Raw genomic sequence first — 11,459 nt, 5'->3', positions numbered from 1 at the left:
AGGAGCCTCCCTGCCCAGGGAGCCCGCCTGGAAAGGGTTAACCAGGCGGCAGGGGCTGCCTCTCCTCCTAGAGAGGCCGGTGGGGGAGGGGAGGAAGCCCCCTGGCCCCGCCCCCCGTGGGAAAGTGTCCCTCGGATTTCCCACGGCTGCAGACTGCGCGGCCGGAGCGCTGCGGTGAGTGCGGCGCCTTCGAGGAGGGCAGGGAGGCCCCTGTAGCTCCTCCCAAAGCCTGCCGGGGGGGGGAACACTGCTACCCATCCTGATGCAAGCCCCTTGCTTTCTGCATGCAGGGACCTTCTTTAGCACAGGGGGTGTTCAGTCACATGAATTCTGCCCCCCCCCCAGCCCGAGGTGGTCCAGGCCAGGCACAGGCTCCCCATCCCCTGCACTGGTGCTGAGAACTGGGCTCGCAGAAGTGGACTGTGGGCGCCCAGGGCCAAGTCTGGCCTCGTCTGGCACGCAGAAGGTCCCAGGCTCAACTGCTGGCTGAGCTGAGTGGAGTCAAGTCCCAACCGGGCTAAGCCCGGCTTCAGCTGCTGAAAGAGGTCTGGGGAAGAGCATCATGCGAAGCTCCACAGAGTCTTTGCCCTTCAGTACAGGGGAAGCTCTGTGTGTTCCTAGAAATGCAGTTGAGCAGCGCTTCTCAAGGTGGTCCTTCACGTCACATGGCCCACCTGTTGGAACCACCACTGGAAGGAACTGGCAGCAGCATCGTTGCAAGTTACTTCTGGGTTGGGAGGCCAGATGCAGTGTGACAAGCACCAGTAAGAGGCTCAGAGTGGGTGGGAGGGCTTCTTTGAGCATGGAAAAGCATGCTTTGGATCTGCTCCACCAGTCAAGCCACCACTGGTTGAGGAACACTGCAGTATAAGATTGGTGGGAGATGAGGAATTCACAGCTGGACTAGGCCGAAAGCTAGCCAGCCTCAAGCCTAGTGCAGTGGCATTGCTAGAGTTTGCGTCACCCAGTGTGGGAGGCCAGTGTGTCACCCCCAGCATGGATCTCCACAACCTTATTGGTTTCATGCTGTGTCCCAATAACATCTCATTGGCTCTTTGAACAATCTGTCTTTTGAATTAAGGAAATGTACTTTGTTACATTTTTGCATTTTTGTTTTTTGGCCATAACTTTTGATAGAATGGAAATATTTTATTCTGGGTTTTTTTCATTGCATTCTGCTGTAAATTACACATCAAACGGTATATGGTATTATTCCTACAAACCACAGTTTTAGCATGTCACTTCCCCTGTACACACTACCCAGTGCGGGCCGCACCTCCCTAGCAACACCACTGGCCTAGCCAGCTAGCTGCTATGGAGAGGAAGAGCTGTCCTAGAGCAATCCCAGGGTCCATCAGGCTCAGCACAACATTTCCAAGGCAGAGGCTTCCTGCAGCCGCAAGCAGGACCAGTGAGGCTGTGGATCCCAAAAAGAGAAACTCTACACACACCCTCCTTCTCTTGCTCCACATTCAGTAAGGAGGGAATCTGTGTTGCTCTCCTTTGCCTTTAGAAATCTGATTTTTTTTCTCTCTAGGCAAGTCTAGCAGCACCTTTCCTTCTTAATATTTGCATTTGTTTAAACTAATTGGATCTTGGTTGATGCTTGTGCTACTGCCCAAAGTTGCTGAAGGAGAGAGGAAAACAGTGGGTTTATTTATATTTTGACATTTATCCTATTCTTTCCTAGTATCCCCCAGGGGGGCTACTAAAAATAAAATCCCAGGATTTATCCTATTTTATTTTTAGTAGCTCCCCCAGTATCCATCCCAAGTGGGATTTTATTTTTAGTAGCGAACTAAAAATAGTGGAAAACTATTGTTAGAATATAATAATGGAGCAATACTCCCAAACAGCAAAACTAGCAGAAAACACTTGCAATAACTCACTGGGACTGCTTTCCTGAGTGAAGGAAAGGCAGATTCAGGGGGAGGCACACATAGCAAGAGGCAAATACGCTGAGAAATTTTCAGGATTTTTTTCCTATTTCAAAGATAACAAGACCATGGAAGGGAGGAAGGTGGATGAACTGCAAGACAAGAGTCCTGTGTTGGAAGAAGAGTTTGAAGTTTTACCAAGAAACTCCCAAGAGAAAATGACTTCCCCAACTGAAGCTAGTGAGTAACCATTTTTAGCATTTGTATTGTGTTTAAAGAGTGTGTGTGATAGTCACACCTAATGCAATAAAGAGTGAAGCATGCTGTAACAAAAAATATTGCACAAAGGTAGATACTGGATGTGATTACCCGCAAATTGATAAAAAGGCAACCCTTCAAAATCAGACCAGTACACTAAAGCAGTCCAAAAATTGCAGACAGTCAAATGATATAAAATCACCATATGACCACAACAGCCATCTGTAACAAAATGAAAAAAATGGAGAATCAGAGGGACATAAACAGATAACACAGTATAGAGGTTTTCATATGTGTGTTGGCAACCTTCAGTCTTGAAAGACTATGGTATCGCGCTCTGGATGGTGGTTCTGGCACTGCATCTAGTGTGGCTGAAAAGGCCGATTTGGGAGTGACAATCCCTTCCACACTGGGAGCAAGTGTAGTGTGTCCCTAGTCTGTCTCCCTGGCTATGGGCCTTCCTTCTTTGCCTCTTTGCCTCAGACTGTTGGCCAAGTGTCTCTTCAAACTGGGAAAGGCCATGCTGCACAGCCTGCCTCCAAGCAGGCCACTCAGAGGCCAGGGTTTCCCCACTTGTTGAGGTCCACTCCTAAGGCCTTCAGGTCCCTCTTGCAGATGTCCTTGTATCGCAGCTGTGGTCTACCTGTAGGGTGCTTTCCTTGCACGAGTTCTCCATAGAGGAGATCCTTTGGGATCCGGCCATCATCCATTCTCACATGACCAAGCCAACGCAGGCGTTTTCATATAACCAGCAATAATCCAACAATTTAACATATATTAATTTGGGTGAGAAGACCAGGTTTTGTCTAAGAATTCATGTTTAAAAAGTCCAATGTTTGCAAGTCCAGTTGTAACCCAGTATTCACAAATATAAGCAGAACCCTGCTGGATCAGGCCAAAGGCCCATCTAGTCCAGCTTCCTGTATCTCACAGTGGTCCACCAGATGCCTCAGGGAGCACAGAAAGACATCCCGTTGCCACTCCTTTGCATCTGGCATTCTGAGACAGCCTGCTTCTAAAACTAAGAGGTTTCACATGCCCATCATGGCTTGTAACTTGTGATGGACTCTTCCTCCACAAATCCATCCAATCCCCTTTTAAAGACATCTAGGCCTTGTGCCATCACTATATCCTGTGGCAAGGAGTTGCACAAGATTTCCTTTAGTCCTAATTCTTCCTCTGCTCAATTTTAGTGGATGTCCCCTGGTTCTGGTGTTGTGCAAGAGAGATGAGAACTTCCCTCTATCCAGCCCATGCTTAATTTTATACATCTTAGGCTGCAATCCTAATCACACTTTCCTGAGAGTAAGCCCCATTGAACAACCAGGACTTACTTCTGAGTATATCTGGTTAGGATTGTGCCCATAATTATAATATATTCAAATGCAGCAATGCCCAATCAGGATCTTAATTTTTTTTTTTTAATGGGTAGCATCCCAATTAATGCTTTTGCTCCTGGAAGCTCTCTTTGATAAAGCAAACATTATGTTTGTGCAAGGGATCCTTCTGGGCTACAGTGACACATGAGGCTTCTAGACCCCTTGCACAAGCATCTCCCATTCTCCCAGCAGCCAAAGTGGTAGTTGGGATGCTACCCTTTATTGTAAAAAAAAAAAAAAAACAACAACAAAAAAAAGACTACCCACCTCTGCAGTTCTCCATCTCGCTGGGGTGTTTACAGACAAAAATTGCAACAATAAACATCAAAAATATTAAATATTAGTAAAAGCAGCAAGATAAAACAGCAGCAGCATTAAAATGGATGTAGTGAACATTATAGAAGACCTGACATGTTTTCTCTTTAATAAAAGGCTTTTGCCGAGTGTCAAGGAGATTAAACACCATCTGGGTTTCTATGGGGAAAACATTCTACAGACAACATTTTTCTAAGGCGGCCCTTTTCTGGTCACACATGCCCAACTTGTGCAGGGGTACCTGGGAAGGGCTCCCAAAGCCTCCCAAACACCTTCCCCCCCCCCAGTGCTTCTTCCACAATGCACATGTGCCTCCATGCACAATGTCCCCTTGGGACGGAAGTAAAAACTGTGGGGAAATCACCTCAAAACAGTTTGCTTTACATTAAAAACGCACTGGTTCTGAGCTGTATGTGACAGTTCAGGGAGAGATCTTGGGGTACTGGTGGACAGCTCAATGAAAGTGTAGACCCAATGTGCAGCAGCTGTGAAGAATGCAAATTCCGTGCTTGGGATCATTAGAAAAGGTACTGAGAATAAGACGGCTAATATTATAATGCTGTTGTACAATTCGATGTTAAGGCTACACCTGGAGTTAGGATAGACAGAAGAAAATATTTCTTTACCCAGCGTGTAATTAGTCTGTGGAACTCCTTGCCACATGAAGTAGTGATGGCATCTTGCCTGGATGCCTTTAAGAGGGGATTGGACAAATTTCTGGAGGAGATGTTCATTACGGGTTACAAGTCATGGTAGGTATGTGCAAGCTCTTGGTTTCAGAGGCAGGCTGCCTCTGATTGCCAGGGGAGGGCACCAGGATGCAGGTTGGGTCTGTTGTCTTGTGTGCTCCCTGGGGCATTTGGTGGCCCACTGTAAGATACAGGAAGCTGGACTAGATGGGCCTTTGGCCTGATCCAGCAGGGCTCTTCTTATGTTCTTATCTCCTGTTACAACTCACTAGGTAGTCTTTGGCAAGCCATTGGCAAGGATGCAGGTCTCTCGATGTCTTGTGTGCTTCTTGGGGCATTTGGTGGGCCACTATGAGATACAGGAAGCTGGACTAGAAGGACCTTTGGCCTGATCCAATGGGGCTCTTATGTTCTTACATGGAATCATAGGCAATAGTACACAATTGCTGCCTGCTGTATGTACATGTGTGTGTATATTGCACAGTGATGGGCAGTTCAGATAGATTCCCTTCTCCATTCACTTATGTGTGGCATAATGGCATGCTTGGGTAGGATGCATGCATTCAAATCACTGGTTGCATGATGAATGGGGCCAACGGATGGTATCATCCAAACTGGGCCTGAGTCTTTGGAAAGGACATGATAGCAGAGTTGCTTATACAGTCATTGTCCATGGTTTGGTTTTTTTCCCTTAAAACATTTTTCCCTGTTCCAGCAGCTGGTGGTTTGGAGAGCGAGGATGACGGGGAGCTATTTGGAGAATTACCAGACAGGGTAAAGTGTCTGAAGGTGGAAGAAAAGCTTGTGTATCAAGATGGATTCAAAAGGCAGGAGGAGAACCTAACAGAGAACTGGATGAAAGAATCCTGTACATTTCAAGGGGGCAATTCCCCAGAAGTTCAGCAAACAGACCCTTACGAAAACAGGAATAAATGCACCATATGTGGGAAAGTATTCAGAGATGACGCAAACCTTAAGAGACATCAGAGAACCCATACTGGGGAAAAACCATATCAGTGTTTGTATTGTGGGAAGAGCTTCAGTCGGAACACAAACCTTGTCTCCCATCAGAGAACCCACACCGGGGAGAAACCATATATGTGTTCAGTATGCAGCAAGTCCTTTTGTGATAAATCGAGTCTAAACCGACATCAGAGAATCCACACGGGAGAGAGACCGTATGAGTGCTATGAGTGTGGGAAAAGTTTTGACCTGAGCCAGTCCCTTATTAGCCACCAGAGAATCCACACAGGGGAAAAGCCGTATAAGTGCTCGGAGTGTGGGAAGACTTTCAACAGGAGTCAGAACCTCTTGAGCCACCAGAGGATCCACACAGGAGAGAAACAGCACAAATGCCCAGAGTGTGGGAAATGTTTCACGCGAAGCCAGAACCTCACGAGGCATCAGAGCAGCCACACAGACGAGAGGCTGTACAAGTGCTACGAATGTGGGAAAAGCTTCCGTCTGAATCAGTCCCTCGTCAGTCATCAGAGCATTCACACTGGAGAGAAACCGTACACCTGCCCCCAGTGCGGGAAAAGCTTCAACCGGAGCCAGAACCTCATCAGCCATCAGAGGATCCACACAGGAGAAAAGCAGTACAAATGCTCGGAGTGCGGGAAAAGATTCAACTGGAGCCAGGACTTACTTCGCCATCAGAGGATCCACACTGGGGAGCAACCGTTTCACTGCTCAGAATGTGGGGAACGCTTCAATCGGCATGAGAATCTTATTCGGCACATGAGAATACACATGGCTGACACTGCTTAAGTTTCAGTGCACGTGTGAGAAGCTGTTTTGCCGGATTCCCAGTCCAAACTTTGCTTAGAGAACCTGTGCCCACTGTAAGCTAATTAGCTCCCATGTATTCCCCAACAATGGCCCTATTTCTGCCCGGCAGCACTGCTGGACCCCACCACCAGGGTAGCTCACCTGTTCAACCTGCAGAAGTCCTCCTTCCTCCCCTCTCCTGCTAGCAGCTCCTTCCACCACTACAGCAGCACCTTGCTCCTCAGCAGGTCTTGGGCCTGACAGCCACACACCAGTCTCCAGCAGTCTTTAAAGTTCATTAGTCAGTTAGTACATCAGCCATTAGTTCCTCAGTCCTTTAAGCCTACCTGCCTCAGCTGCTCCTTATATCCCTAGAGACCTCATTGCCTCTAGTGGGTACAGCTGTGCAGCATGGTTGGCAACCTTCAGTCTCGAAAGACTATGGTATAAGCCTACAGCACCCGGTATTCCCAGGCGGTCTCCCATCCAAGTACTAACCAGGCCTGACCCTGCTTAGCTTCCGAGATCAGACAAGATTGGGCATGTGCAGGGTAACAGTTGCTGTGCAGCATACCCTCTGCTGAAATTCCAGGCCTTGACCTTAAAGGGGCTACTGCTGACACCACAGCCTATCTCCTAGGGATCTTTTGCTTTTCCATTACAGAAGCTTCAACCAGAGTCACAGCCCAATCCTATGTGTAAGAAGTAAGTTCCATTAAGTTCAATGGGGCTGCCTCCAGGAAAGCATGCAAAGGATTGCATCCTTGGTCCTCTTTCATTTATCAGAAAATCCATTCCTGCTAGTCAGGGGAGTATTATCCATTAGGCTGACTAGGCTGAAGCCTAGGGGTCTGCAGGGACAAGGGGCCCATCAATTTATCCGCCCAGTGCTGGGGCGCAAGGCCTGAGCCAAGTCCTGTCACTTGCAGCAGAAGGCCTCAAGCAGTCCTCCCCAGCCTCAGGGAGCCAAGCAGTTGGCAGAGTGGATGTCACAGAGCTGAGTTTGTTCAGTGCACTGGGGTCAAATGGCACCTGCACACTCGGCTACCTGCCGGCCCAGCTCCCAGAGGCTGGCAGTGCAATCTCCCCGGTTGACCAGGGCTCCCTGCAGCACCAGTTGGACCAGTGGAGTGAGCTGCCCGCCAGCACACCCCTTCCTTCCTGGCCAGCCAGGGCTCACCACATCACCAGCCTAGGGGTCTGGGCTGGCTGTAGGAGCGCAAAAGCCTAGGGACTCAGCCATGGTTAATACAGCCCTGCTGCTAGGATAATACTCTTGATAATGTTTTTGCTAACTTCTTTTTTAAGAAAAGTTTGATTTAAGTGTCCCAACCACTAAGTGCAACTGCTAATTTGGCTTCTTTCTGATGGCTAGAGGATATTTTAGCATGGAGAAGATGCACTGTGATAGCCAAACCTGGGCAGGGCTTCCACAGGGGAGGGCTTGCTTTCTGTGGATCCTAAGGGCAGTACTTAGAACTACAGGGAAGTAGATTTAGGCTAGATCTAAGGAATGATTTCCTAGCCCAGCACTGAAATACTGTGCCTTGTTCAGTTATGGGCTCTCCCTCGTTTGAGAATTCCAAGCAGAGGTTGGATGGCCATCTCCCCTGGATGTGGTAGTTGCCTGTGCCAAGCAGGAGAATGGACCTGATGACCTCCAAGTGTGATCTCCAGCTCTAGTATTCTGTGATTCTATGAGATTGTGGCTGCCATTTTGAATGCCTGGGAGGGAGATAAAGCAGGGTATAAATTTGCAAATAAATAAATTCTTTCTACTTACTAATTACTGAAACAAAGCTCCAGTGCTGCTAATGTGAAGGTTAAATTCTTTTGCTTAACAGTGACTCAGCAGTGTAAGGCATCCTCATAATTTCACCCTTCTGGAGCATCTCTGAACTGATCTTTGGCTTGTATAGTGATTTTAAAAATGTTTCCCATGCTGTGTTTTTGTTCTAGATACGGTACAGTTTGGTTGTTCTGTGGGACTTCTTCAGTTGTCCCACCAAGACTTGTGGGGAAAATGGCTGATTTTTTTAAAAGTTGCAAATTTTGCATACCTTTTTTCAGCAATGCTGTGTCAGGGCCTGTCATTATCATTATTTAGTGACGGTAGGGCACGTATTCCTTAACAATCCACACTGTGCCAGAATCCATGCTTTTCCTGGTGAGTCAAGTACAGACATAACAAGGAGGAAGATGCTGAACTTCAGAGTGAGGACCCAATCCTGCCCAGCTTTCAGTGCCGATGCAATCGCATCAGTAGGGCAGATGCTGCATCCCTTGGTACGTAGGACTTCATGGAAGCTTCCTGAAGTTAAGAGAATGTTTGTTCCCTTACATTGGGGCTGTATTGCAGCTGCATCCGTTCTGGAAAGTTGGATAGGATTCGGCCCTGAATAAGGTTGGATAAAGCCACAGGCTCTCCAAACAGTACAGGGCTGTGTATAAGAAGCATAGATTCTACATGTAGTGGCCTACTTTATACAATCAAGTGGTAAAACTTTTCATGGATTGAACTGCTTCAGGCTAAAGGGGGAATTGTGTGACTGAACATATCTTCTAGGCAGTGGTTCTCAAACTGTACTGGGGCCCACTTTTTAGTATGAGAATCTGTCAGGACCCACCAGTAGTGGTGTCATGACCGGAAGTGACATCATCAAGCAAGAAAATTTTTCACAAACCTAGGCTGCAATCCTACCCACACTTACCCAGGAGTAAGTCCCATTTACTATAATTGTTAAAAGCATATACACAATAAATGGTTAAAAGTCCAGATCTGTAACATTCCCCAAATGCCGTCACATACCATGGCAGCATCAAGTCTACTATATTAAAAATAATATATTGAAGTGAATGGGACCCACCTGAAATTGGCTCGCGACCCACCTATTGGGTCTCAACCCACAGTTTGAGAAACATTGCTGTATAGGAAAACCACGGAATTATCATTCTGCACATCAGCAACAAGGGTTCAGAGGAGCTTTCTCCCTGAGGTGCTATATTTTTTACTGCAGGTTGCTAGCATAGTCTTCATTCATGAGAAACCACTTTTGGAGTAAGGAGTGTTATTTGTGCTCCAGAACAAGGTATCATCCCAAAGTGCATTGGGACACTAACAATGTTTTATAATAAGAACATAAGAACAACCCCACTGGATCAGGCCATAGGCCCATCTAGTCCAGCTTCCTGTATCTCACAGCGGCCCACCAAGTGCCCCAGGGAGCACACCAGATAACAAGAGACCTCATCCTGGTGCTCTCCCTTGCATCTGGCATTCTGACATTACCCATTTCTAAAATGAGGAGGTTGCGCATACACATCATGGCTTGTACCCCATAATGGATTTTTCCTCCAGAAACTTGTCCAAACCCCTTTTAAAGGTGTCCAGGCTAGACGCCATCACCACATCCTGTGGCAAGGAGTTCCACAGACCAACCACACGCTGAGTAAAGAAATATTTTCTTTTGTCTGTTCTAACTCTCCCAACACTCAATTTTAGTGGATGTCTCCTGGTTCTGGTGTTATGTGAGAGTGTAAAGAGCATCTCCCTATCCACTCTGTCCATCCCCTGCATAATTTTGTATGTCTCAATCATGTCCCCCCTCAGGCGTCTCTTTTCTAGGCTGAAGAGGCCCAAACGCCGTAGCCTTTCCTCATAAGGAAGGTGCCCCAGCCCCGTAATCATCTTAGTTGCTCTCTTTTGCACCTTTTCCATTTCCACTATGTCTTTTTTGAGATGCGGCGACCAGAACTGGACACAATACTCCAGGTGTGGCCTTACCATAGATTTGTACAACGGCATTATAATACTAGCCGTTTTGTTCTCAATACCCTTCCTAATGATCCCAAGCATAGAATTGGCCTTCTTCACTGCCGCCACACATTGGGTCGACACTTTCATCAACCTGTCCACCACCACCCCAAGATCCCTCTCCTGATCTGTCACAGACAGCTCAGAATCCTCTTTTCCATACTCATTTCGTGGTTCTCTGTTTTTTCCTTGCTACATCCCTACTTGCAGAAAATCAGTGAGAATAAGACTGATGTTAAATCTATACATGAATACTACAGCTTTTCTGTCCGCACTCCTAGGGATTGTTTCCAGCTTTTCTGGGACACATGCATGATGCATATCAAAGACTAACATAAGCTAGTGGAACACAAAATACAAGTGTGTGTGTTTTCCATGCTCCCGTTTCCCCAAGCTTTAGGTCAGTGAAGAACACTGTGGGTTGTGATCCCAATGGGGTTGGAGAGGAGCCTCATTTGGAGAGGGGGGAATCCAAAGTAGTAATCCACAGGCTTTGGATTCAGTAGTAGTCCAGTAGTAGTAATCCAGTAGTAGTAGTGGATTTCAAAGCCTGTGGAAGAGACAACTTGGAACCAATCCAATTGCAGTACTGCCTTAGCAAAACTGAGTTCTTGATGTAATCCTGTGGAGCCTCTTCTTGCTGTCTTGCCCTGCAGCTCCTAAGGCCAGCCTGCTAAGGCTGCTACCTTACAGGGTTATTGTGAAGACATAAGAGGTAGGGAGAAATGGGCTAGGTAAACAGTGACTGAGGCAGGAGGTGGGTGGATCGGTGAGTTCCCAACCTTATTTGTTTATTTGGGTTGTGGCATGAAAAAGGTTGAAGACCACTCCTTGTAGGAGGTTCCAAGCATTGGTTTCATTGTGGAGTACTGGAGACTTAAGTTCATAATAAACTTTTTCTTCTCAAATGTACAGTCTATACTGGTAAGGGGCAAGCCAGTCACATGGCCAGGTGATCCTTATTCCAAAGAAGCACCTTTGTATTGGCAACCTTCAGTCTCGAAAGACTATGGTATCACGCTCTGAAAGGTGGTTCTGGCACAGCGTCTAGTGTGGCTGAAAAGGCCAATCCGGGAGTGACAATCCCTTCCACACCGGGAGCAAGTGCAGTCTGTCCCTGGTCTGTCTCCCTGGCTATGGGCCTTCCTTCTTTGCCTCTTTGCCTCAGACTGTTGGCAAAGTGTCTCTTCAAACTGGGAAAGGCCATGCTGCACAGCCTGCCTCCAAGCGGGCCGCTCAGAGGCCAGGGTTTCCCACTTGTTGAGGTCCATCCCTAAGGCCTTCAGATCCCTCTTGCAGATGTCCTTGTATCGCAGCTGTGGTCTACCTGTAGGGCGCTTTCCTTGCACGAGTTCTC

The 11,459-nt window shown here is 47.3% G+C and overlaps 1 protein-coding gene across 1 annotated transcript; it reads left to right on the top strand.

Annotated features, from left to right (window-relative positions):
- Positions 1–1,701: 1,701 nt before the first annotated feature.
- Positions 1,702–8,310, top strand: LOC136640470 (zinc finger and SCAN domain-containing protein 2-like). Its single transcript, XM_066615632.1, has 2 exons — positions 1,702–2,117; positions 5,237–8,310. The coding sequence occupies exons 1-2, from the start codon at positions 2,006–2,008 to the stop codon at positions 6,286–6,288; spliced, it is 1,164 nt and encodes a 387-aa protein (XP_066471729.1). The 5' UTR covers positions 1,702–2,005; the 3' UTR covers positions 6,289–8,310.
- Positions 8,311–11,459: the final 3,149 nt, after the last annotated feature.

The sequence above is a fragment of the Tiliqua scincoides genome, chromosome 2 (assembly GCF_035046505.1).
Source record: "Tiliqua scincoides isolate rTilSci1 chromosome 2, rTilSci1.hap2, whole genome shotgun sequence".
In the NCBI taxonomy this organism is placed as follows: domain Eukaryota; kingdom Metazoa; phylum Chordata; class Lepidosauria; order Squamata; family Scincidae; genus Tiliqua; species Tiliqua scincoides.
Note: the sequence above shows the minus strand (reverse complement) of the source record. Positions and strands in the feature narration are given on the sequence as shown.